The following is a 27,110-nucleotide window of genomic DNA, read 5'->3' as shown; positions in this document are numbered from 1 at the left end:
ACACTCAGTGTGTGTGTGTGTGTCTGTGCGTGTGTGTGTACTGTCCATCCCCAGTGTCATGGGCTGAATATGCCTGGCCCAGGGAGTGGCACTATTTGGAGGTGTGGCCTTGTTGGAGGAGGTGTGTCATTGTGGGCATGGGCTTTTTTTTTAATTTTTTCATTAGGTATTTTCTTCATTTACATTTCCAATACTATCCCAAAAGTCCCCCATACGCTTACCCCCACTCCCCTACCCACCCATTCCCACTTCTTGGCCCTGGCGTTCCCCTGTACTGAGGCATATAAAGTTTGCAAGACCAATGGGCCTCTCTTTCCAATGATGGCCCAATAGGGGGGGTACTGGTTAGTTCATATTGTTGTTCCACCTATAGGGTTGCAGACCCCTTTAGCTCCTTGGGTACTTTCTCTAGCTCCTCCATTGGGGGACCTGAGATCCATCCAATAGCTGACTGTGAGCATCCTCTTCTGTGTTTGCTAGGCCCCGGCATAGCCTCACAAGAGACAGCTATATCTGGGTCCTTTCAGCAAAATCTTGCTAGTGTATGCAATGGTGTCAGCGTTTGGAGGCTGATTATGGGATGGATCTCTGGGTATGGCAGTCTCTAGATGGCCCATCCTTTCGTCTCAGCTCCAAAATTTGTCTCTGTAACTCCTTCCATGGATGTTTTGTTCCCAATTCTAAGAAGGGGCAAAGTGTCCACACTTTGGTCTTCGTTCTTCTTGAGTTTCATGTGTTTTGCAAATTGTATCTTGTATCTTCGGTATTCTAAGCTTCTGGGCTAATATACACTTATCAGTGATTACATATCATGTGAGTTCTATTGTGATTGGGTTACCTCATTCAGGCTTTAATACCCTAATCCTAGCTACCTGGTAGCCAGTATTCTGCTAGCAGCCCTCAGGTGAAAATGTAGAACTCTCAGCTTCTCCTGCACTGTGTCTGCCTAAGGTGCTGCCATCCTCCTGCCTTGATGATAATGGACTGAACCTCTGAACCTGTAAGCCAGCCCCAATTAAATGTTGTCCTTATAAGAGTTACCTCGGTCATGGTGTCTGTTCACAGCAGTAAAATCCTAAGACACCCAGTAAATTAAGCTTTGTTCCTTCAGAGAAAAGTCTGCTGAGTAACTTCTCTAGTCACTGGCTGCCTTTGGCAGCAGCCCCTGTAGATATCTGGATCCACCCCTCTCAGTAGCTCTAAGTAGTGACCCCCCCTACCTGTCTGCCTCAGTTTACCCACCACATGGATGCCAAAGCCAGTCAGTGGCAGTAAAGCATTGTCTAAAATATGCACATAGTTCAGGTTTGGTCCTCAGTTCTGAAAAAAAATAGTTCATTTAGATCTTAAAACAAACAATTATGATGGCACATCATATATGCACATGTATCCATTCTGGGGCCAGTGGGTGGCTCAATGGGGAGAGGCACCTGCCTCCAAGTTTGATAATATGAGTTCAAACCCTGGGATCCACATGGTGGAAGGACAGAATTAAAAAGTTGTCTTTTGACCTCTATATACTGCCTTGCCCTCCCCTGCTAAATAAATATATAAATAAATAAATAAATATAATTTTAAAAATAAAATAATCTATAATTTTTAGGAACATAAGCAAACCCACTTTAGGTTTCTTGAAAACCATTTTATGTGACTTGGAATAATATAATGTTTGCAAGATGTGATAATGAGCCACAAGGTAGCTCTGATATGACAGAAGCCTAAGACAGGCTCTGATATGTGTTAAAGAACCAACCCCAAGATGGCTCCAATAGGCTAGCTAATGAATTAACCCTAAGCTGTGAGCCCTGATAGTATAAAGCTAACACCCAATGGACCAATACAAAAAACTTGAACTTGGGTGGTGGCCCCAAAGTTTGGTCAAACCACCAAGCTCCAAGATAGGGCACTGATTCTCATCAACAAAGGGACTTGCAAACTTACCAACATGTGACTCTAGCTGCCATGATCATTGAGTTTCTTGGGACATTGTAAGTTTGCCCATGCCTGCCTATCTTAGTCAGGGTTTCTATTCCTGCACAAAACATCATGACCAAGAGGCAAGTTGGAGAGAAAAGGGTTTATTCAGTTTATACTTTCCACATTGTGTTCATCACCAAAGGCAGTCATGACGAACTCAAGCAGGTCAGGAAGCAGGAGCTGATGCAAAGCCACGGAGAGATGTTTCTTACTGGCTTGCTTCCCCTGGCTTGCTCAGCTTGCTCTCTTATAGAACCCAAGACTACCAGGCCAGGGATGGCACAACCCACCATGGGTCCTCCCAACTTGATCACTAATCGAGAAAATGCCCCACAGCTGGATCTCATGGAGGCATTTCCTCAAAGGAGGCTCCTTTCACTGTGTTAACTCCAGCCTGTGTCAAGTTGACACACAAAACCAGCCAATACAGCTGACCTCTTGTCAACTTGACACACAAACACATCACTATTAAGCCTAAACCCTTACTTTCTTATTCATCCCCAAAATCTAAATAACTTTAAAAGTCCCACAGTCTTTACAAATTCTTACATAGTAAAATTTCAATCACTTTAAAATAGCCAATATATTTTGAAATTCAAAACCCTTTTACATTTCAAAGTCTCTTAACTGTGGGCTCCACTAAAATACTTTCTTCCTTCAAGAGGGAAAAATATCAGGACACAGTCACAATCAAAATCAAAATCAAACTCCAACCATCCAATGTCTGGGATCCACTCACGATCTTCTGGATTCCTCCAAGGGCTTGGGTCACTTCTCCAGCCATGCCCTTTGTAGCACACACCTTGTCTTCTAGGCTCCAGATGCCTGTACTCCACTGCTGCTGCTGTTCTTGGTGGTCATTTCATGGTACTGGCATCTCCAAAACACTGCAATTAGGCTTCACCAATAGCCTCTCATAGGCTCTCTTCATGGTGCCAAGCCTCAACTCCTTTGCATAACCCCCTCAGTCCTGAGCCATCAATTGCAACTGAGGCTGCACCTTCAACAATGGCCTTCCATGGCCTCTCACAGTGCCAAGCCTCAGCTGCTCTCTAGGACCCCTTTATGCCTTCAAAACCAGTACCACCTGGGTGACTCTTATACATTGCCAAGTCCTGCTGAAGCATGAGGTACAACCTCAGCTATCTCTGGAACATAGACTCTTTGTTCTCTCAGAAAACACTTCCCAGAAAATTTCACCTCAATGATGCTGGTCTCTTCTTAATCACCGATAATTTCTTAGCTCCAGCTAACCAGCATCAATAGTCCCATTAATGCAAAGGTTTCGATTTAGTAGTTCTGATATCTTGTCAATCACAGCTGATTCTTCCGCCCCAGCTAACCAAAATCACAGAATCTTCACAATCAAACAAGCAATGGCCCTGATAAAAGTCTTTAATCTTCCCTCTGAAATTTCACAAGCCAGGCCTCCATCTTCTGTACTGTTCTCAACATTATCTTCCAAGCTCCTGCACAACATCTCACGGAGCTCTTAACACCCGGTGGCTCTTCTAGTCCAAAGTTCCAAAGTCCTTCTACAGTTCTTCCCAAAACATAGTCAGGTTGTCACAGGAATACACCACTATGCTGGTACCAATTGTCTTAGTCAGGGTTGCTATTCCTGCAGAAAACACTGCCTGTCAGTGGTAGTTGGCAGCCAATGCTTTCAAGAAACTTTTGTAGCTTCCAACATTGCTGTCTTCTGATATGCAACAGCAGAAAGGACCTCACTCTGAATGAAGGTTGAGTCTGTATCCAAAACTCCAAAGCATCCTCATGGGAGAGAATGCATATCAGTGAAATATTGTTTTACATGAGATTATCATAACCTCTATAACTTCCATCCCTATTTCAGTAAGATGCTGTATGGAAATTTGAAGGCTTATGTGACATCTACTAGAGGAAATTCTAAAACAGATTTGACAATTAACCAGAGTAAGTTATGGAAAGACAAAAATGAAATAGTTCAAGGAATTCTAACAGTGAGAAAGAATTCAACCCATTTCAAATCGGTGAATTGTCCAGTTATCTAAGCTAGAAAAACAACAAATCCTAATGAACCTAAATATTGTTTTTGTCTTTTCATGGTTTTTTTCAAGTCATCAAAAACTATCACCTGAAAAAAAAAATCACCGTTACTGGGTTTGATCCATGCTCTATCCTCTTTACAGTGTAATTTTATTACAGCCCTAAAGTAATTATTAAAGCATAAGTTCGATTCAGTCAGTCCCTTGTTCAATCATTTTCATTGCTGTCTACTGAGTAAAGCATAATTGATATAGGCCTAAGCATGACATACATGATCCTTCACAATATAGTTTTCTGCATGTGCTACTGCAACTTTGATGCCATGTTCCTTAGATGAGCATGCTACCATGCTTTCATTCTGCTAAACTTCAGATTCAGTTTTCAGTTGGAACCAAATGACTCAATTGCTTCCTTCTCTGTTGCAGTGCTGCTCAACCTTCCTAATGTGGTGACCCTTTAATACAGTTCCTTGTGTTGTGGTGACCCCCCCCCCAACCACAAAAGCATTTTTGTTGCAGCTTTATAACTGCAATTTTGCTACTGTCATGAATAGTAATGTAATTATCTGTGTTTTCTGATGGTCTTAGGTGACCTTGTAAACTGCTAAGTTGAGAACAGCTGCTCCGTTGACAGTCCTGAGCCCTATCTCATCTGCTCAGTGTCAGCTTTGTGCTTAGCTATTCACTTAAAACTAGAGCTGGAACTTCTTCCTTATGTGGGTGGTGAAAAAGGAGGCAATTCAGACACTTTCATATGTTAAAAAATACATGTATATATGTACTGTATAAGTGTATAAGTGTATATGTGTATATAGGTATATGTGTAGAAGTTCTTCCTCCCAGTCACATGCTCCCAGAAGTAAGAATCAAACTCAAAGCATACTGACAAATATCTTGGCTAGGCTCATCTCAGACTAGATCATAACTTAAATTAACCCATTTATTCTAATCTATGTTCTGCCATGTGGCTAATTACCTGTGCTCAGGTTTAATGTCTCTGTCTTGATACATCTTCCCTGGTGAATCTCCTGCACCTGGCTCTATCCCAGAATTCTGTCTGCCTCCCAGATTCCCACCTTCTATTCTACCCTTTCCTATAGGCTATAGTTTTTTTTTTTTAATTGACAGGTGATGCATCCATAGAATACACAAGATATTCTCTCTACAATTCCCCTTTTTAGTCTAATAAAAAGCTTTCAAATATAAATTGAATGCAATAATAACAATTATGACAACTATTAAGTAAGATTTATATTCATAATGTCCAATTAGTATTTGGCAACTTTAAAAATATTTTGTTGTCTATCCTATCTTGGTATGTCTAAAGTTTTGTACTTAACTCAATTTCTATCCTAATTTGCATTTCCAACCTAAAACATCCTTTTAGACCTAAGGCATATTCTTAAAACTTAAACAATTCAAGTTTAATTCTGAGACTATAACTATCTAATCCTCAACCCCATCAGATAAGCAGGAATAATTATTTCCCAAGTAAGTAGGAAGTGCAGACAAGAAGCTCCCAAAATTACAGAAAAGACAGACATTGGTGGCTGGCTGAACTCTTTCCCAGAATTAATTATCTATAATATTGAAGCATCTACCTTCAGCCTCTGGCCCAAGATATCGGATAGACCTTTTGTGAAGCAGGAATTATGAAAGGCTTGCTTAGCCTATCTTGGCAGATCTTGGCAATCAACTTTCCTGTTTCCTTTCTGGGTAGAATTTTGTCTGGAGTTAAAGCATGGGTATTTTCTTTGCCCAGTGGGTAGCTTGCCACAATTGAACCAACTCCATATGCAGGTTATTAATGCTCATCATCTTCTTTGAAGCAGAATGGGGTTCTGTCAGGAGGAGGCCTGTCTCATGGTCATTTTAGTAATGAAACAATTTTAAATGCCATATTCTGTGGATTTCTGAGGTTGTTTTGTTTTGTTTTGTTTTGTTTTGTTTTGTTTTGTTTTGTTTTGTATTTTTGTCTTTTGAGACAGAGTTTCTCTGTATAGCCCTGGCTGTCGTGGAACTCACTCAGTAGACCAGGCTGGCCTCGAACTCAGAAATCTGCCTGCCTCTGCCTCCCAAGTGCTGGGATTAAAGGCATGGACCACCACCGCCCGATTTCTGAGGTTTTTGAAGACCAAATATCTTTCTATAGTGTATCTGAATTGTCAAAATTATTCTTAGCTATTTGATATCTTAATAATATTGAAATAATCTTATTATAATTAACTAAACTAGTATCTAATATGACATGAGTTTAACTCTGATATTATTTTGTATTTTTTTATTTATCCCTGAATTCATAGCAGTTTTTAAAAGAACTAAAACTTTACATTGTATATTTAAGAATTATATAGGTATAAGTTTCACATAACACTGAAAATATATATACATTATGTGTATCAAAAATTAACCTTGAGTTAATATCAATATAAAATAACCTATGCCAATGTATGAAAAATAACTTAACTTTTGAATCAATATACAAAATTCTGTACCAATGTAGCAAAATATAACTTCAATTTTGGATTAAAATACAAACATATAAACCAATGTAAGATTGTGGCTATAAAATGTTTTTGGCTTAAGAGTAGATTCAATAATCTACCCCTTTTTGTCTCCTATTCTTTTTTATTATTTAATTACTTTATGTATATGAGTAGACCATTGCTCTCTTCAGACACACCAGAAGAGGGCATTGGATCCCATTACAGATGGTTGTGAGCCAACATGTGACTGCTGGGAATTGAACTCAGGACCTCTGGAAGAGCAGTCAGTGCTCTTAACCACTGAACCTCTCTCCAGCGCTTCTCTACTATTCTTACAATATATCTATATCACTCCTTTTCTTTTCAATCTCCTTACCTATAAAGAAAGAAGAATAAGGAAAAGGAAAGGAATGAGAAAATGAAATCTCTGAATCTAATTTATCTATGTTGTTTCCTTCCTGTCTAAGATTGTAACTATTTGTAACCAGACAAACATTCAACATTAAGTGAAAGACCAAAAATCAACCACTCTACCTCTAAGGAATGGGACTTAGTTCTTGTATAATTGATTTATGATAATTTTGGATGTAGAATTCATCTTTGCAGGCCCAAGAAGATAGCTGTAGAATATAATGTCTAGTCTCTGTATGCTGAGAAAGTGCAGGCTTAAATAAAGCCCTGTTTGGAACAGTCTTAGATGCTGCACCAAGTGAGCTAGCTGTTTTGAAGTTATTTCAGAAGCAAGTCTTTAGAGGAAACAACATTGATGTAGTATGATCAGGTATATCTGAGGTATGACCAGGCAGGAAGGTAGAACAGTAAACCTCAGCATCCCAGCATCCCAGCATCCCAGCATCCCAGCATCCCAGCATCCCAGCATCCCAGCATCCCAGCATCCCAGCATCCCAGCATCCCTGAATCCTAGAGGGTGAATCTTGCCAGGGGTGTATTCTTGCTTGTTTTTTTTTTTTCCTGTGAACATAAAACTTTCAGAGCAGCCAGGGCTATACAGAGAAACCCTGTCTCGAAAACAAAAACAAAAACAAAAACAAAAACAAAAACCAACCAACCAACCAACAAAAACAAACAAAAAAAAACTTTGAGAGATAATTTTATCTGTATGAACATAATGTATGGAATGTGCACAGATCAGTTAAAGATAATTTTCTGCTCCTTGCTTGAGCAGAGGAAAGGCATCTGTCTCTTTTTTTATGAGTTAGTTTGTATTGTATAAACCAAACTGTAACATAACATGTATCCATTCATGTCATATGACTGGATAGCATGTAATGATAAGTCCTCAGAATTCTATAGCCAACAAACTTATTTGTAATGAATAGCTGAGGTTTTGGATGGAGACATTTTTATGTCTCAGTTGCTTTCAGAGCTGTCCTCGTCTCTGGAAGGGTAAGTGAATACATCACCTGGTTTTTTTGGTCCTTTTGATCTTCTCCTTTTCTGTAGCCAAGATCTTCAGGGAGTTCTCCTCTATCAAATCTGATTCTTATTACTTTTGATAGAATCCAAGGCTTTTTCTTCTTTTCTGCTGACACGAAAAACCTCTCTCCCCAAATAACATATTGAAGTCATCGTAAGTGTAAACTGATCCAATGTAGCAGCTACTTTTTTAGCCAGGTCTGTACAATATCACCATTACCATTGAACAAATAACTATAGTCGTGCAGATAAATCAAAACAAGACTGTATGGAGTCCAAATATACTCCTCTACGATGATTTATATTTATTATCATTTATTCAGAAAGGGGTTTCTCAGGGTAGCTTGGGCTGTTCTAGATTTGCTCTGTCGATCAGGTTGGCCTCTAACTCACAAGAAACCTATCTTTCTCTGTGTTTGTTTCCCAAGTATCAGGATAAAAGTTATGAGCTTATTTATTTAGTATCTATGTACCCTTAAAATTTTATATCAATTTTATCTCTTTCTCCCTTTTTCTGGAGATTTACTTTTTTCCAGAACAAGGGCTTGTTTCATTTTCCCATAGATCTTTTTAATATAAAACAAAGATAAAACACATCTCAATTCTGCAATCTCCCAGCGTGTCTTGTTTCTACAAGGTGCATGCTAGACTGAGGACTACATAGCAAAAAGTCTTTAAGAGCATTTGGTGGGAAAAAATAGAAAATGCAGATCTCAGAGAAGCCTGGGCATGGCTGACCACCAGAGCAGTTCTTGTCTTTTCAGATCTTCGTATATCTTCTTGTTCATGACATTTCCACTGGTGTATTCATATTCTTCCTCAGTGTCAGATGGCCATAGTTCTGAAGCCTTCTGCAGTTTTAGTTTGGCCTACAAGGAGACAGCATTTTCAGTCTGTGTCACATTTGCAAAGTGGACAAACACTTCATGCCATGAGCATGACACCATTCAGCAAAGTTCTGGAAGGCCTTTGGCCCTTGGTAGGTATGATCTCCACAAGTCTCACAACTGTAGTTGATATCCAGGCCATGATGCTTATGCAGCCAGTAGGGGATGGGCTTGCCATCCTAGCCCAGAGGCAGGTTTTGTTGGTTGTAAATGGTCTCATTCTCTTCATCCTCACTTTTTCTCTCTCTGACTCCCCCTCCGCATCCTCACCCTTACCTGTCCTGGCTTGCTTGCGGTGTACATTTTCATGAGTGAGCTATTGCTGTTCCCTGAAAATCTCCATGTATTCATAGATCCGGGCTTCCAGAAAAGCAATATCTTTGTTTCTCTTAGTTGGAGATTTACTTTATGTGGATTTATTTATCTTTTTTTTTCCTCTCCTAATTTAACATTTCTTCCTGTATTCAACTTCATTTAAATTCTTCGTGCTCAAGTATACCCTCAAGCATATTGTAAAACAATATCACATTGTCTGCATGATATGTGTGTTTATTTGATTTATTTATCTCCTCTGATAAAAGGCATTTGTATTCTGGATTGCCAAGCTGATAATTAACAGTTAATTAAGATTAACAGTATTATTTTTTAAATGTTTCTCTTGCCTAATGGTCTCTGGATTCCTTAGCTGGATGCCTTTCATCTCTTGAAAAGATAAAAGCGAACATTGACCAGCAGAATATAGCTTTCCTAGGGCAACAGAAAAAGCATTATCTTTCAAGTTGAAATTTTAAACATGCCTTATGTGGATAAATATACCTACATTTCCCCTTTCTCTTTAAATAACTTTAAGATGGGTGTTTATTTTTTTAATTGCAAAGGACATTCCTATTTATTATTAAGCAAAACCCTACATAGTATCTTTAAGGAAAAAATATGTCACTTAGTATTTTAGACTGACATTTGTAAGGGGCTATATTAGCAGAGAATCTCTCCCTGACTTGTTTTGTGGGAACCCCTTGGCCATTCTGCTGTTCTAGCTCAGACAATCCTGGACTGCTTTCTTGGGGCTCCTGTCTGCCCACAGTCTCAAGCCCATGTGTCCTGCCGTGCTTGGCCAGGCTGGAGCCTGTATTCTCTTCTCAATCCATGATGATAGTGGGCCAGTTGCAGGATGGAGCTGGAGCCTTTACAGTCAGTCCTTCCAAATGCTTTGCATGGAACTTCCCTGGTAGCATGCTCTCCTCTCAGAGAGGTATGCAGTGCCTCAGTGATCTGTTTGCCTCTTGTGAACAGCTTTGCTTTGACCCACAGCAGTTTGGTTTGTGTTCCTCTGGCAACCTGGTGTTTACAGGTATAGCAACAGCTTTCCAATGAGCAGGGGCCTTCTCTAAAAAAAGTTTTAAAACACCACTTATTTTTCTTCTTCTTCTTTTTCTTCTTCTTCTTCTTCTTCTTCTTCTTCTTCTTCTTCTTCTTCTTCTTCTTCTTCTTCTTCTTCTTCTTCTTCTTCTTTTTCTTCTTCTTCTTCTTCTTTGAGAGAGAGAGAGAGAGAGAGAGAGAGAGAGAGCTTTAAAGCTGTTTTGTTTTCAGGGTGAATGGTGCCTCTATCCAAAAAGTAATTTCAGCTTATTTTGGTTCTATGCTGTAGTTGGCTGCCATTTGGAGAAGTTAAGTCTGGTTCTTCTCCCAGCCTTATGCTTCCAGAAATAAGACTCAGACTCAAAATATATTTACAAATACCTGTGCCATATAGTTAGGCTTATCTCTGACTAAATCATAACTTAAATTAACCCATTTATTCTAATCTACATTCTGCCATGTGGCTAGTTACCTGTGCTAAGGTACCATGTATCCGTCTTGACACATCTTCCCAGGCAAATCTCCCACATATGTTTCTATCCCAGAATTCTTTCTGCCTCCCGAATTCCCACCTTCTATTTTACCCTTTCCTATAGGCTATAGGTTTTTTAATTAACAGGTGATGCATCCATATAATAACAAGATATAATCTCTACAGATATGTATATATAAGTATATGTATATATTATATATGTATGAATGTATATATTATGCAGTTATGTATTCATATATGTATACATGCATATATGCATACATATGCATATGTGAGTATATGTGCATATATATGTACACATGTGTATATGTTCATATGTATATATGTATAGTAGATTTAAATGTTCTTTCTCCTATGTTCCCATTGTGGTATAAACAGGCCCTGGGTCAGTATCATATATATAACATATAAAAAACTATTTTTAGCATTGTTAAGGAATTGCCATAAGAATCATATGCTAGTTAACATTTCCTCACTATGATAAATGTTTGAAAGAAATAGTTTAAAAGAAGAAAAGATTTATTTTGACTCTGACATTGAGAGGTTTCAGGTAAAGGTCAAAAACTGGAAGCATGTACCCAAAGCTATGCATCTAGTATCAGCTAGAAAGCAGAGAAAGGCCTGGGATATAATGCATTCTCAGTTGGAAAAATTGGCAAATACCTGTAACCCCTCCAGAGGCTGAGACAGGAGGATGGCCACAAACTAGTTTGAGGTAAGACTGACCTACAAAGTGAATTTTAAGACATCCTGAACACTATGACCTACTTTCTGCAACAAGGCACTATGGATAAAGTTTCCATAATTTCCCAATAATCTTATCTAAGGAAGAAACAACTAAGAGATTAATCTATTGATCACAGATTAATCAGAGATCAATTAGTCAGAGATTTGATGACCCAGTAATATCTTTGTGACTGGATCCATTTGCAGACCAAGTCTTCAACACATTCGAAGTTGCAGATACTTCATATGCAAATCATGACAAATTCAATATATACATATGACATTAGCCATTTTATATATAAGAAAATATTTGAACTAGGAAGTTTGAAATTTATATAGTGTTGTATAGCTGATGTCACCCACTAGGGTCTCAAACCCTTCTTAATATACTTCATATGATTTCTTTTTTTTAAAAAATTGGATATTTTATTTGTTTATATTTCAAATTTTATCTCCTTCCATGATTCCCTTCTGCAACCCTTCTACCACATCCGCACCCCTTCTATGAGGGTGCTCACCCACCCACCCACTCCCGCCTCACCACTCTAGCATTCCTCTACACTGGGCCATCAAGCCTCCACAGGACCAAGGGCCTCCTCTCCCATTGATGCCAGATAAGGCCACTTTAGCTCCTTCAGTCCTTCCCCTAACTTCTCCACTGGGGTCTCTGTGCTCAGTCAGATGGTTGGCTGCGAGCATCTGTATCTATATTTGTCAGGCTCTGGCAGAGCCTCTCAGGAAACAGCAGAATCAGTCTCCTGTCAGCATGTACTTCTTGGCATCCACAATAGTGTCTGGGTTTGGTGTCTGCATGTGGGATGGTTCCCCAGGTAGAGCAGTTGCTGGATGGCCTTTCCTTCAATATCTGTTCCACTCTTTGTCCCTGTATTTCCTTTAGTCAGGAGAAATTCTGGGTTAAAATTTTGGAGGTGGGTAGGTGGCCCCATCCCTCAATTGGGGGGGACATGCCTAAACTCTTGATATGGTCTCTACAAGTTCTCCCTCCCCTTTGTGGGGTATTTCAGCTAATGTCATCCCTGTGGGGTCCTGGTAGCCTCTTGCCTTCCTGGCATCTGGGACTTTCTGATTGCTACATCCACTTCCCTATCCTCCATTGGTACACACCTCTGTTTAATTTTCTGACCCTCTGTACATCTCCTCCATCTCCTCCCATACCTGATCTTCCCGTCTTCTTCCTTGTACCCCTTTCTCTTCCTCCAATGTCTCTCCTAACGTCTACTTCCCTTGATTATATTGTTCTCCCTTTTATGTAGGACTGAATCATCCTCTCTTTGGTCTCCCTTCCTCTTGAGCATCATGTGGTCCATGAGTTGTATTGTGGGTATTTCATGCTCTTTGTCTAATATCCACTTATCATTGAATACATACCATGTGTGGTCTTTTGTGACTGGCTTACATCACTCAGAATGATATTTTCTAGATCCATCGATTTGCCTGCTAATTTCATGAAGTCATTGTTTTTAATAGCTGAGTAGTACTCCATTATGTAAAATTACCAAAATTTCCATATCCATTCCTCTGTTGAGGAACATCTGGGTTGTTTCCAGCTTCTGGCTATTATAAATATGATTGCTACAAACATAGTGGAACAAATAACAAGTCCTTAATTTCTATCTTTATTTCTTCCTTGATCAAATTATCATTGAGTAGTAGTTCAGCTTCCGTGTGTATGTGGGCTTTCTGTTGTTTTTGTTGTTACTAAAGACCAGCCTCAGTCTATGGTGATCTGATAGGATGCATGGGATTATTTCAGTCTTCTTGTATCTGTTGAGGCCTGTTTTGTGATGGATTATATGATCAATTTTGGAGAAGATACCATGAGGTGCTAAGAAGAAGGTATATCCTTTTGTTTAAGGATGAGATGCTCTATAGATATCTGTTAGATCCATTGGTTCATAACTTCTGTTAGTTTCACTGTGTCAGTTTAGTTTCTGTTTCCATGTTCTGTCTTGAATCATAAAAACAAATAAGCAAAAAAACAGGGTTTAAAAAGCTATTTTTATTTTTATGTCTATGAGTATTTGGCCTGCATGTACTTCTGTGCATCACAAGCATGCCTGGTACCTAAATAGGTAAAAAGAGGGGTTTGGATCTCAGAGGACAAATGGTTGTGAACTACTATGTGAGTGCTTGGAATTGAAGTCAGGCCAAATCCCTACCTAACAACATTCTAAGTATTTATTTTTTAATACCCACAAAGAAGTGTAGTCCTCACCACAGAGCAGGGGGACTTCATTTTGTAACACAGAGAGAGAGAGAGAGAGAGAGAGAGATCATGACAAACTCCACAACCAACTAAAATGCAGAGTTGTGGAGCACAGTCCCAGCTGTTACATCCACAACTTCACATTTGCACCTAAAGCTCGGGATCATTGCTGAAGAGGAAGCAGAAGGATTGTAAGAGCCACACAAACAAGAAGTCTGCTGTGAGGTTGTGTCTCTTAGAAATGTCAGAAGCCACGCCCATTAAGTTTCACCCTATGGCTCCCTTAACAGGACATACCTAGGAGGACACCAATCTGCATGCTAGGCGGGATTTGGGGGGACCTGAGGCGACAATGCTAGACAGAGAACTAGAGGGAACAAAGGAACTTTGGGAGCGGGAGCTCTTCTCTTGGGAAGAGCACACAAATTGCTTATCTGCACGGATGATAGGCATTAATGATTAAGTCCCAGGTACCAACAGCACATCGCTGTTGCCTTAAGGAAAGAAAGAAAAGCAATTACTTTCTGAAACCATTTAGCTAGGAGCCAGTATAGACTTCATGCTAGAATTCTCTACTTCATGTTCTCCGTGTCATCTGTCCTCTGTTGTATGAGTTCAGGTGTGCCAGCCCAAAGACTGTCCTGTGGTTCTGTCTGTGCCTGAGTCTGTGTGTCTGTCCCTGTGTGTGTCTGTCTCTTGTATGAGCCATATGTGTCTGTACCTTAAAAAGGGTTTAGCTATGTAGATTTTTTTCTTCATTTGTTGTTGTTTTGAGATGGGGCCTCACTATGGAGCCCTGGCTGTCCCAGAAGTCACTATGTAGACCAGGCTGGCCTGAAAACTCACAGACCTGCCTGCTTTTGTCTCCTGAGTGCTGGGATTACAGGAATGTACTTTTCCCCCTGTCTTTACTGAATAGTATTGAGGGAAAAACATCACATGAGGAAGGAAAGAAGACACTTTACAGAAATCGTTACACGGGATTAAGGCTATGAGCCAAAAAAACAAACATCTGTCAACACCCAGAATCCATAAGTGGATGGATGCTCTAAACCTGTATGATGGGTTTCCAGATGCTTCTTTCAAATTCTGTGTTTACCAACAGGAGCATGCATGAGTATATAACTTAAGATGGCAGCTTGGGTTGTAAGGATGATCACATGCTAAATCAAATGCAAGTAAGGCTGGTTTTTACACTGTTCTCTTAAAGGCAGGTGAACCAGTTTCAGTACACAGTCTAACAGTCTTACCTCATTAGTGACTTCAAGGTGTCTTAGTAATATCGGTTGCCATGTCCAGCAAAATTCCATCCTCTGACAATGTAAGAGATACTTTCAGAGTATTGTGTGACCAAAGTTACTATTTCTCACAATGCTTAGCCCAGATAACATGCATACAATTATCATTATAGAGACTGAGCAGGTTGTATTTATGTATCTATATCTGTATCTTTATCTATATCATCTATATCTATGTATATGGTGTGTATGTGTGGGGTATGTGGGTGTGGGTGTGCATCTGTAGAAGATGAATGGAGGTCGTGATTTTTAACGAAATGAAGGATGGAGGGAAGGGAAGGGTTGGAGAAAAAATGGAAGGATGAAAATGATGCAATTATAAAACAATTTCAGAAAAACTAAAAATGTAAGGAGTTCTGAGAGGCTAAAAACATTCTGTCTTTATATACTGATTACGCTTGCATGAGTACGCATCAGGTTTAAAATGTGATAACTAGATCTTGTCCCCTCTAGCCCTGTTTACAACAATCAGCAGCACTAACAAGAACATGTTTCAGGTACCTGGGGTAGATTCTCTTGTTGGAAATGTGTATTCATTCTGCTAGGAAAGAATAGGCATAAAAATGATTGTCATCTGAGGATGATAATCATGTATGTAAGTCACAGCTAACATACCTTTCTGCATATTATGATGTCAGTATTAACAAAGTGAGCATGGAAACACATGTCTGTAAGCCTGGCACTTGGGAGGATGAGGCAAGTAAAATGATCACAAGTTCAAGGCCAGTCTAGGTCATATCATGAGTTTAAGCACATCCTAGGATATATAAAGAAACTGTCTCTCCAGGAAAAAAAATAAGTCATTTTTTTATTAGTTGTTGAGAAAGGGTCTGCAAGGGAGCCAAGTATAACAGTCACAGTTCCCTGGAGACACAGTTGATACAGCAAAACTACCTTTATCTAGCTATCATCTATCTACTTATCTGTACAGCTACCATCTATGTATACATCTACAACTACCAGCTGTCCATGTAGATGAATGTCTCTCAACTGTCTATCAAAGTATGAAGGGGAATTATTATGACACCTTACATGTTCTTCTCTAGCTGATCCAAGAATGACTAGCTCCTGACAGAAATCACAAGTATCATCCAGGCGGTGGTGGCTCATGCCTTTAATACCGGCACTCTGGTGGCAGACGCAGAAGGATAGATATGAGTTCAAGTCCAGCCTGGTCTACAGAGAGAGTTCCAGGACAGGCAAGTCTACACGGAGAGACCTTGTCTTGAAACAAACAAACAAACAACAACAAAATGAAGAAACTTCAAGAATCCAATAGTTTATCTAGTAGACTGGCTGTCTCAAGTGGTCTCCAGTGTATCCTGAAATGCAGAAAAAGAAGGTTCAAATACCAGTGAAGGAACATATTTGCGAGCTACAGTCAGGGCAAGCAGGCAAAGAGCAAAGGCATTGCTTTGCCATGTCCTTTTGGGTAGGCAGCCCTCAGAAGGTGTCACTCAAACTAATTTAAGAAAGGCCACATTCGGGACCTAGTCTCAGAAGGTGCAAAATGTAGGGTGGGTCTTCCCACCCCCAATGATCCAGTGAAGAATAATCCCCCACAAGTGGGTCCAGTAGCCTGGGTCTTCTTTGATTACAGAAGAGGTCAAGTTTACAACCAAGGTTAGCCATCACACCAAGATTCAGCTAACACTTACGATGTAACCAAGGCTTGTCATGAACATACAATCCTGCTTCCACTTACTAAGATCTGAGATTTTCAGCCTTCACCACCATACTTTGCTGCATCATTTTCATGAATTATAGAGTGGCATGTTGTATCAAGTGTGAAGATGCAGATCTGTAGCCCCCATCTACCTAAGAAGCCCACTGGAGCCCACAAGCTTCAGCTACCCTGGGCAACACAGCAAAATTGCATCTAAAGCCAAGGCAAAATGAACAAAACCAACCCCATGGTTCCCCAATGAAGACACTGTAGCTTTGGTAGAATGGCCAAGGTGGGCTGTCCTGTTGCAGCTACACCAACAATGTTTAGGCAACCAGGCTCCCACAGGCTTCCTTTGCCTACTGAACCATCTCCCTGACCCCTTCCCACCTTCTTTGGAAACAGCACTTGTCAAAAGAGCCCTCTTTGGTTCAGTCTGTTGCCTTTGCCCCTCTCCTGGTCTTTTTAGGCACTGTCCCTGGTAGCCAAGGGTAGCCTCAAGTGTGCTGTGTAAACAAGGTTACCTTGCACTCATTTTTTATGTGTTTGTTTCTTTGAGACAGGGTCGCTGGATGTAACCCTGATTGTCTGGAAACTCCCTACATAGACCAGGCCGGCTTCAAACACACAGAGATCTGCCTGTGTCTTCTTCTCAAGTGCTGGGAATAAAGGCTTGGAGTCCTTTGAACTTCTCCCTACCTCACCATTGACAGATTTTTCTCTATGTACCCCTAGTACCCTGGAACTTGGTCCAATAAATCATGTGGCCTCTGCCTCATTGAGTGACAGTATTAAAGGCAGTTATCCACTAAATTGTTGATCCAACTGACTCCCTCTCCTGAATGCTCATTGAGCCTCTATGGCTCCTCTGTGTGTGTGTTTGTTTATCTGTCTCTCTCTGTCTGTCTCTGCCTGTCTCTGTCTCTCTGCCTCTGTTTCTACCTCTGTCTTTCTCTGTGTGTGCCTGTACTTTTATATGTGTGTGTGTCTCTCTCTCTGTCTATGTCTCTGTCTCTCTGTCTCTGTCTCTTTCCCTCTGTATGTGCATGTGTATGTGTGTGTGCATTTGCATGTGAGTGTGTATGTGTGTGTGTGTATTCACGTGTGTGGATAGAAGCTTGTCTGTATAATAATATTTACATGGAAGCCAGAGCAACTTTGGGTGACAAGATACAGGTTGGGCTCTCTTTGGGGTTTTTCCAGGTTGGACACCAGGCTCACTCTTTTGTTAGCTTCAGGGGATTTTCCTGTTTCTGGCTCTCATTTTTTCCAGGAACGCTGGGATTCATGCACTTATGCCAAGTGTCTGGTTATGACATTGGTTCTGAGTCCTGAAGCTCAGTTCCCCATGCTTGCACAGCAAGTGCTTCTACACACTAAGTCATCTCCTCAGCCCTGTGCTGGCTTTCCTGGAAAGGGCATCCTTAGTGTGCACCCAAGACTGGCCCCAAAGCCGACATTCTCCTGCCTCAGGCTCCAGTCCAGAGTGCTGGGATTACAGGGGTGTGACAGAAGAGCTGAAATGCTCTGTCACTGTCATATTTACTCCAAACCCGTGATATGGGGGATCACAGGGATTGCAGAGGGTGAGAAGTACAATTATACATAATATACATAGATACATGTACACATGTATGAACACATACACATATAATACACATATGTACACATATGCACAAACACATATACACAGATATACACATACACACATACATATGCACATATGTGCATATATATTACACTTGGTATGGCAGAAGGAGGAAGACAAAAATAATTTAAAAATCCTAAAAGCTTTTTCTGTTTGGAGAGAGAAATGAGGTACCCTCAAACTATGCCCCAAACCAGAGGTCATGCTATTCCTGAAAAATGTACTTCTTAGGAATATTTTACCTTTTTTGGACATAAAGCCATGGTGGTGCAGTATACTTTTACTCCCAAGACTTGTGAGACTTCAAAACACAGAAGTTGGAAGGCAGTCTGGAGTTCATAATGGGTATCAGAACAGTCAGGGTTGCAGACCAAGGCCATGTCTCAAAAAAACCCAAACTCTCTCAGTTAGGGTTTTACTGCTGTGGACAGACACCATGACCAAGGCAACTATCATAAAGAACAACATGTCGTTGGAGCTGCCATACAGGTTCAGAGGTTCAGTCCAGTATCATCAAGGTAGAAGCAGGGAAGCATCCAGGCAGGCATGGTGCAGGAGAAGCTGTGAGTTCTACACCTTCATCTGAAGGCTGCTACTGGAAGAATGGACTCTAGGCAGCTAGCATGAGGGTCTTAAGCCCCTGCCTACAGTGACAATCCTACTCCAACAAGGCCACACCTCCTAATAGTGCCACTCCCTGGACCAAGCATATACAAACATCACACAAACAAACCAACAAAGCCCCCCAAGATAAACAAAAGCAAAACCTTCAGGGTAAGCACATATAATTTAAAAACAGAACATTCACATCAAAGGGTGTGTATGCCATCCTATTGTTTATGAGAAAGCAATTTTGAAAATGGTCTTCCTGAGCAGAGATACTGACAGGTTCAAACTGGTAAATGTTTCCCTGTACTGTATTTTAGACAATAGTGTCTGGAGTATATCTTAAGAATGTGCTTTTGTGGCTGGTTTGATGGCTCTGCTCAGATAAAGGCAGGCTCCAAGCCTGGTGACATGCTGTCAATTCCTGGAGCTTACCTGGTGGAAGGAGTGAACCGACTGTCCCAAGCTCTCCTCTGATCTCCACATAAGCAGTTTGTCCTCTACACTCAACCACAGAAGAACAAATGAATGCAGAAAGGAATAATTCCACTGATGCTCAGAAGTACATAACGTAAGGTTGTCTGCATACACTGTTGATTTATTATATTCCTGTAATTATTCATTTATCTTCATGCATGTGTGTATGCGTGTGTGTGCGTGCGTGTGTGTGTGTGTGTGTGTGTTGGGGTTGTGTACATGCCACAGCACACACGGATTTCAGAGAACAAATTTCAGGAGTCCGTTCTCTCCTCTCTATCACAAGGCCTCCCCAGATCAAACTCAGGGTGTCAGGCTTGGTGGCAAGAGCCCTTGTGCACTGCGCCATCTGACAGGCTGTGATCTGTTATGGTCATCTGCTTCTCTTGCCCATCCTTCTTCTTGTTCCTCAGTCAACTCTCATCTACATGCAGGCCTCATGTATTTCCCTAAGATGTATTACTTTCTTTCTGCTGGGATTATATGTTCCTCTGCTAAGCCTGCAGCCGCAAATCCACAGTTGTCTGTAGCCCAAATCACGAGTTGACAGACTCACCATCTGCTTATTCAACAGGCTTGTGAGAATCTGGCAGGCTTCCTTCTAATCAGGGGGAAACCTGCTGTAATGACAGAGAAACAAGGACAGCAGGCTGAGCATAAGAGCCTCCAGGCTCCTTTGGGCCTTGTGCTGTAGAGGGCAGGGGTTGTGACTGAGGAAGGCACCTGGGCATTGAGCAGAGGTCTGGCCTTGCAGTGAGACTGTTGAGCAGCCTGTGTCTGTTGACCCTGAGAGGGAGTAAGAGCTTGCACAGCAAGAGGAAGACAGAGTGAGAGAATGCAGTCACCAGCTGGGAACAAAGTGTGCAGGACAGGACTCTAGTGACAGTCCAGGAGATCAGTGCTCACAGCAGCCATTCTCTTGTCCACCACACTGTCTGCTACAAGTCAGGCTTTTCTCTCCTCCCCCAAAGCCAAACCCAAGCACTTGCAGGGGCCCTGATTACTTGCCTTGGCCTCTCTGTTTATGGGCCACCATTGTTCTCACAATGATTTTACTATTTCCCCTGTTCCTACTCTTCCTTCCCTCTTTGGCGTGGCCACTTCCCAAGCTGTAAAGTATTTTGGGACCACACTAGGCTTCCATTTGACTCATTTCCTACCACTGGGTGTGTGTGAGTGCTGCTGATGTTTGTCCTTCCAGTTCCTGCATCTCTTACCTTTCACTTTAAGCTCAGGGGAGCTTAGAATGTTTTGTTGCAGTAGGTGGTCTCCAAGTCTCCTACACTAGAAAACACAGCTGTAAATCAAATACCCCTAGAGGCACCATGAGGTCATGAGATCTGTGCTCTCAGGGGTGGGTGTGGGGGGGTGAGTGAGAGTGTGGGAGGAGGGTCTTTGTATGCAATCTCTGTCTGTGTCTCTCTGCCTCTCTCTCTTTCTCTGTGTTTGTTTCTCCCTCCCCTTCTCAGTCTCCCTCTCTGACTCAGTTTCTCTGTCTGGCTTTGGCTCTTTTCTGCTCTGTCCCTGCCTGCCTCTCTTGGTCTGCCTTCTTACAGGCTCCTAGGCACAAGCAGATGGTGTCCTTGTAAAGGAATGCCCTGACTTACTCAATCCCAGCCCTGAGGCTGACATTACAGGAAGAGCTGACTTCAGGCAACTGGGACTAAGGGCAGAGTTAAGCCTTTCCACAGTGTTTTTGTAGGAGTCTCCCAAGAAAAACAGGACCTAGAGAGACTGAATCATCATCAGAGCCTGCTTTGCTCCACTCTTTAAACTTCTGAGGATTTGAGGATCACACAACTTGCCTGAAAGTTTCATCAATTATAGGCCCCAGGTCACTACTTCCCTTAACCCCCAAATAGAAAATATGTTAAATTTGTTTCTGTCTTACTCTATCATCCTCCTTCCAGGTCTCAAGTTTCCATAAGCTTGTGAAGCAAGGATCCAGGTTAAAGCTTGGGTGTCTTATAGAACATAAAAGCCAAGGAAAACTGAGTGTAACAAGTACAGTAGATACTGGAATCGTGGCTTGTCCTTCAAGAACAAGCAACCTCTGAGGACAACTGCTGCTTTTCAGGAGGAAAAGGGTTAATTCCCAGAACCCGGGTGGTATCTGTCAACCCTCTTCAACTTCAATGCTCTCTTCAGACACCAGGGACCTGGGGAATGTGTTGAAGACAGACATGCAGGCAAAATTGCTTGTTCACTTAAAATCAAAAAGAATATAATCTCATATAAAATGAGAAAAATTGTAAGGGGAAGACTGAATCAAAGGGTAAGAACGTTTTTCATCTTCAAAATACAGTTTGTATGGGCTAGAGGCCCACCTTGGCATGCAAGAGCACCCAGTGCTCTCCCATACCAATCAGGTTCCTTTTGAATAAACATTTGGTTGCTCACAGTGGTTATAATCCCAACTTCCAGGTCTCTTTCGCCCTCTCCTGGCTAAATTGAGTATTGCATAGACCTGATGCATTGACACATGTTAGCAAAACACATAAAGCTTTTTAAAGATATTCTTTGTTTGTTCCCTATTTATTGAATCGTGCTCACCTGCACCTGAATGGTTGGTGTGGAGTGTGACTCAATGCAGGATATGTTCAGAATGAGAGAAGGTTTTGGAAGAAGGGGCCAGTGTAGACTAGAACATTCTCTGACTCAGTCATTCAGGCCTAAGGAAGGGCACTCACTGCACAACTGTTGCTTCAGCTGTATTGCTGCTGAAGAGGATAGGATTGCCCAAAGGGTAGATCTGAGCCACCCCACTCAGCTCTCCAGACAGCATAGCCCTTGGTAGATCACAGGGAATAAGCCAGACTCCGACAGAGGCTTCCAAACATTTCCCAAATTCTCTAGGGGTATCTATTTAAAATTAAAAGCATGATTAAAATCACTCCTTATGACTCTTCAACAAGTTGAATGCAGGCACATATTTATTCGCCCTTGACCTGACTTAGGTTTCAGTGTTTTAGGATGCTGTATACTAGTATGTATACTAGTGCTCCACACTCTGATATTTCTAACAAGCCTGCTTTTCAAACAGCAAACAACCAACCAAACCCAGATCTTAAGAATCTGGCACAGCATAGGGTCCATTTCATGAAACACTTTGAATTCTCCATTTAATTTGAATAATACTATGTTTTATGTACGTTTGAGGCGAATTTGCCAGTGGTAGCACTTCTGAGATAAATATGACATATTCTAATATAGAGTCGATGGAGATATACACCACTGCATGTGAGAATGGCCAAACTTTCCCTGTTCCACGGAAGGAAAGGAATAAACAGGAAGAGATACACTACAGTATTGCGCAATCATACAGGTTCAGGAGAACCACCAAGTATATTAGAAAGAAGCAGAATACATATGATGCTGAAAGGTGACTCAAGGATTATCTGGTTGTATTGGGATACCAATTTTTTCTAGTAATATAGGAGATAGTAGATTTGTTTCAACATAATAGATTTCAAGAGTTAGCAAGGAAATATGAACAGTAGTTGCCCCTTCCCACTGGATAAAACGCCTTGTATTACACTGTGCGTAATCAATCAGATCTGGATCTAAATGAATAAGCAGTCTGGCATTCAAGTTTTCATGCCCCATAGAAGCATGTTAGCATGTATGTCCATGGTTTTACTAACACACCAGTTCAATTCAGGTGGATCTGTGAATGATGGATAACATACATTTTTAGACTAGTGACAAATTCAGTGGTGCTTGGTTTGCCAATTAGCTATTATTATTCCTGTGTCTTCAGTATTGTTCCTATAAGGAACCATTTCAACCCAGAGATACCTTTATGACTTTTAGCCTGCAATGGGGAAAACTAGATGAAGGTCCATCTCCTGAAGGGCATAAAGGTCCACCATCTGTGACTGCCTAGTAGTAAGGCTTCCACCAGTGTGGCTACCAGGTGAATCTCATATCTGCAGTATGCTGTGAGAATGAACATCAGGCCATGAACATGTCTTTATCTAGACATCGATCCCATGTGCAGACACCTGCAGGGGTAAGGTTGTGGGGAGGGGTGGTAGGATGCTATACTAAGTAAGACTCCATTTCCTTTTAAATAGCATCTGATGTTTATTCAACGTGAGGAAAAGGCTTCTGTACAGGTAGAGCAGACAAGAAGGAAAGAGCACAGGGGCTACTGTGTTGGAAAAGGCATACACATCAGAGAAAGAGCTGCAAGCTGGTTTCTCAGGAAAACCAGCTAGTCCACAAGACAAAATGGGAGACAGCAGGTTTCTGGGAGCAGGGAGGGGAAGGGTCCCGCTGAAGGTGAATCAATGTCCATGGGCCGTGGGCAGCCCAGGTACCTCCCAGGTGAGTCCGGGTCAGTTAAGGGCAGCAGCCAGTCCACATATGGGTTGTGCAGGGGCTTGAAATGGCAGCATCAGCGCAGGCCTTATGGGCAGAAGCTTGCAGACTGTCCACTGGGTAGGAGGTAATGAAATGCTCTGGCGGCGAGTGATCTGCCCACTAAACGACAGGAGCTCATCTTGTAGCTGGAAACCAGACAGTGTTCAAATGTGACTGGGATGGGCTGAGCTGTCAGCTCTGGGAGGCCTTGTGCTCCAAGAGCCAGGCCCAGCAGAGACAGCAGCAGGAGACTGGGGAGCTATTCCTGGAACAAAGGCTAGGACACAGGAAGGGACAGGGGCATTCATGCTTGATTGGGGAGCTGGGGGTGGGGTGGGATGGCAGAGGCGGGGGGAGGGGGTGGGCAGTGGACAAAAATCGCGATGGGGGGTGGGGTAGCAGCTCACCCTCTTGTAGCCCCTGCCCCAGGCCAGGCTTGCCAGAGGCCTAGAAGTCCTCATCCTCCTCCCACCCGAACTCCTCCTTCATCTCATTCAGGAAGCCGGAGTAATTGTTGAGCATGGGGCTGTCTGTCTGGAGATAGCGCATAGCCCACTGCAGGGCCCGGCCCTTGAGGCGGGTGATGAGGAACATCACCTTGCGTTTGTCGGTGTCGAAGGTCTTCTCATCTACTAACATGTAGGACAGGGTCTGCACGATGAACTCCGGGAGCTTCTCCATCTCGCCATCAAACAGCTCAGGAAATGGGATGGGGTTCTGCCAACGGCCTTTACGCAGCTCGGGCCAGGCCATGAGGGCCATAATCAACTTAATCCGGCGGTCCATGGCGGCGAGGTCTCCTTGCTTGGCTTGTCAATAAGTGGACTGGATCTCTGCCTGGTCGGGGGGGCGCTCTTCTAAGGGTCTGCTTCTCTTTGCTGCGTCAGCTGAGCACGCAGCTTGTCACTTCCTAGGCTTAGCTGAAAGTGCAGAGGAGGGGAGGCGGGGCCTGTGCTAGGGTGCCTGTGGGTGGGACCCAAGCTTGTCTGCAGAGCCCATGCCACAGGGTCTAAAAACCTTGGTTGTCGCCTTTGTGTAGGCATAGCTCTGGGCCGAAGAGAATGCTTCAGGGGTGTTTTTTGTTGTTATTGTTGTTGTTGCTGTTATTTTGTTTTGTTTTCACATAAGCACAGCCAGGATGCAAAGCACAGGGAAGAGTCCTGATTGTACCTATGCGCTCATGAGGAAGGCTCAGAGAGTCTAGGAGGATGCTGGACTCCTAGCGGGTTTTTTTTTTTTTTTTTTTTTTTTGGTGCTGGTGCAATTCCCTGTCACTGTAGAATAAGAGAGAGATTATGGAGTTCGCCCATCCAAACCCCCTCCCTCTCCAGCTGCTTTCTTTTCCTTCCCGGATCCTAGGATGTGGACACCCTAGAGAGCTAGCTGCTCAGTGGCCACAGTTGCCTGCCTCTCACTGTCTGTGTGAGAAGGACTAGCTCTCATGTTGAGAGGCTGTTTTTGTAGTCAATAGCAACTCCTGAAATACTAAGGAGAAGACTACAGAGCTGCCCTTTCAGAGAAGGATGCACAGTGAGCGCGCAGTATCTGGAGAGTTACAGGTCAAAGAACCCCTAACTGTGATGCATTAGGGTACCAAGAGATGGAAATTTATGTAGAATGTCTACAAAGACTGGTGGGAAGAGCTTACACAGAGCTACATGATACAAGGCAGTGTACAAAAATAGAAGGGGAAAAAAGGTTTTTCCAAATTTGGAGAGAAGGGGAGGTTGTGTGACTGTACGCCTTTTGTATGATCCCAGTTGTCAGGGAAAATACATAGTTAATATAAATTCCTCAGCATCTTCCTTTGTACAGAAAATTACGTGGTACATGCCGTGATTTACTTAAAACCCTATCTGCCAGGCTATTGAAGCAGGGCATAGGTAGAAACCATAAGAATCATAAACTGGGAATTAATTTTGAATGCTTAAGGTCAGAGAAGATAAGAGCAGTCAAACAGATGGAAAGAGACCCCTCTGCTGAAAGAGGATGGCTCAGCCTCACAAGCCTGGTCATTTCCCTGAGGTAAGGAGAATATGGGGTTGTGAATTTCCTGACCACCTGCAGAGTTGCGAATGATACCCCAGCAGCTAATGTCCCATACCAACCAGGTGACTGCAGAAATCTTCCTCTCTCTGTAGGTGTGTCCTCCTTAGCCAGGGCCACAGTGACCTTTTAAATGCTAATGGGAAACTTCTCCTCTGCCCCTGACTCTGTCCTCTGAAGGCAAATATTTCACAGGCCATAGTAATGTGCAGTGCTCTAGATACTGCAATGCAACCTTCACCACTCTGTAGTTCAAAGGAAGCTGGCCTTTGTGCTTGTGCTTGGCTGCTTTCATGTCAGCAGGACACTCCTGGTGCTTAAAGCTCTGCTCAGTGGGAGGCAGTTAGAGGAGGACATGAAAGTGGCTACCTCAGGGTGAGCTAAGGTTCTGCCTTTATCCTAAGGAACAGCAGGGACCTTGCTCTCCTCAGAATCCTGTGAAGACATACCCTGTGACAGGGCAGGGGGGAGGGGAGTGCAAGGCAGGAAGAGGGTGTGCAGGACAACCTAGCTACCCTGGCAGGCTCCTCTCAGACATGCAGCATCGACAACTGTGAAGAATAACATCTCAGCTACCCTGTCTGGGCTAGGTTCTAGTGGCAGCCCAAGCCTACTAACACACTGCAGTTGTTTATGAGCATTTCTATTAAAAATATAAAGGAAGGGGCAAAGTGTCCACACTTTGGTCTTCGTTCTCTTGAGTTTAATGTGTTTAGGAAATTGTATCTTATATCTTGGGTATCCTAAGTTTCTGGGCTAATATCCACTTATCAGTGAGTACATATTGTGAGAGATCCTTTGTGATTGAGTTACCTCACTCAGCATGATGCCCTCCAGGTCCATCCATTTGCTAGGAATTTCATAAATTCATTCTTTTTAATAGCTGAGTAGTACTCCATTGTGTAAATGTACCACATTTTCTGTATCCATTCCTCTGTTGGGGGGCATCTGGGTTCTTTCCAGCTTCTGGCTATTATAAATAAGGCTGCTATGAACATAGTGGAGCATATGTCCTTCTTACCGGTTGGGGCATATTCTGGAAGGAGTTACAGAGACAAAATTTGGAAGTGTGACAAAAGGATGGATCATCTAGTGATTGCCATATCCAGAGATCCATCCCATGATCAGCTTCCAAACGCTGACACCATTGCATACACTAGCAAGATTTTGCTGAAAGGACCCAGATATAGCTGTTGTGAGACTATGCCAGGGCCTAGCAAACACAGAAGTGGATGCTCAGAGTCAGCTATTGAATGGACCGCAGGGCCCCCAATGGAGGAACTAGAGAAAGCACCCAAGGAACTAAAGGGAACTGCAACCCTATATGTGGAACAACAATATGAACTAAGCAGTACCCCGGAGCTCTTGTCTCTAGCTGCATATGT

The 27,110-nt window shown here is 42.3% G+C and overlaps 1 protein-coding gene and 1 pseudogene across 1 annotated transcript; both read right to left on the bottom strand.

The window, feature by feature from the left end:
- Gm14592 (predicted gene 14592) lies at nt 8,671-9,220 on the bottom strand (annotated as a pseudogene).
- On the bottom strand, nt 23,376-24,589 carry Rtl8c (retrotransposon Gag like 8C). The gene is made up of 2 exons (NM_028375.3): nt 24,087-24,589; nt 23,376-23,825 (listed from the first exon to the last, which is right to left on the bottom strand). The coding sequence occupies exon 1, from the start codon at nt 24,463-24,465 to the stop codon at nt 24,127-24,129; it is 339 nt and encodes a 112-aa protein (NP_082651.1). The 5' UTR covers nt 24,466-24,589; the 3' UTR covers nt 23,376-23,825; nt 24,087-24,126.
- Between the last annotated feature and the right edge of the window lie 2,521 nt (nt 24,590-27,110).

The sequence above is a fragment of the Mus musculus genome, chromosome X, assembly GCF_000001635.26.
Source record: "Mus musculus strain C57BL/6J chromosome X, GRCm38.p6 C57BL/6J".
Taxonomy (NCBI): domain Eukaryota; kingdom Metazoa; phylum Chordata; class Mammalia; order Rodentia; family Muridae; genus Mus; species Mus musculus.
The sequence above is the reverse complement of the archived record's forward strand: the minus strand, read 5'-3'. Positions and strand labels throughout refer to the sequence as shown.

What these genes read in the sequence shown, in the direction of transcription:
- Rtl8c (NM_028375.3), bottom strand. Translation starts at nt 24,465, where the DNA reads ATGGACCGCCGGATTAAGTTGATTATGGCCCTCATGGCCTGGCCCGAG.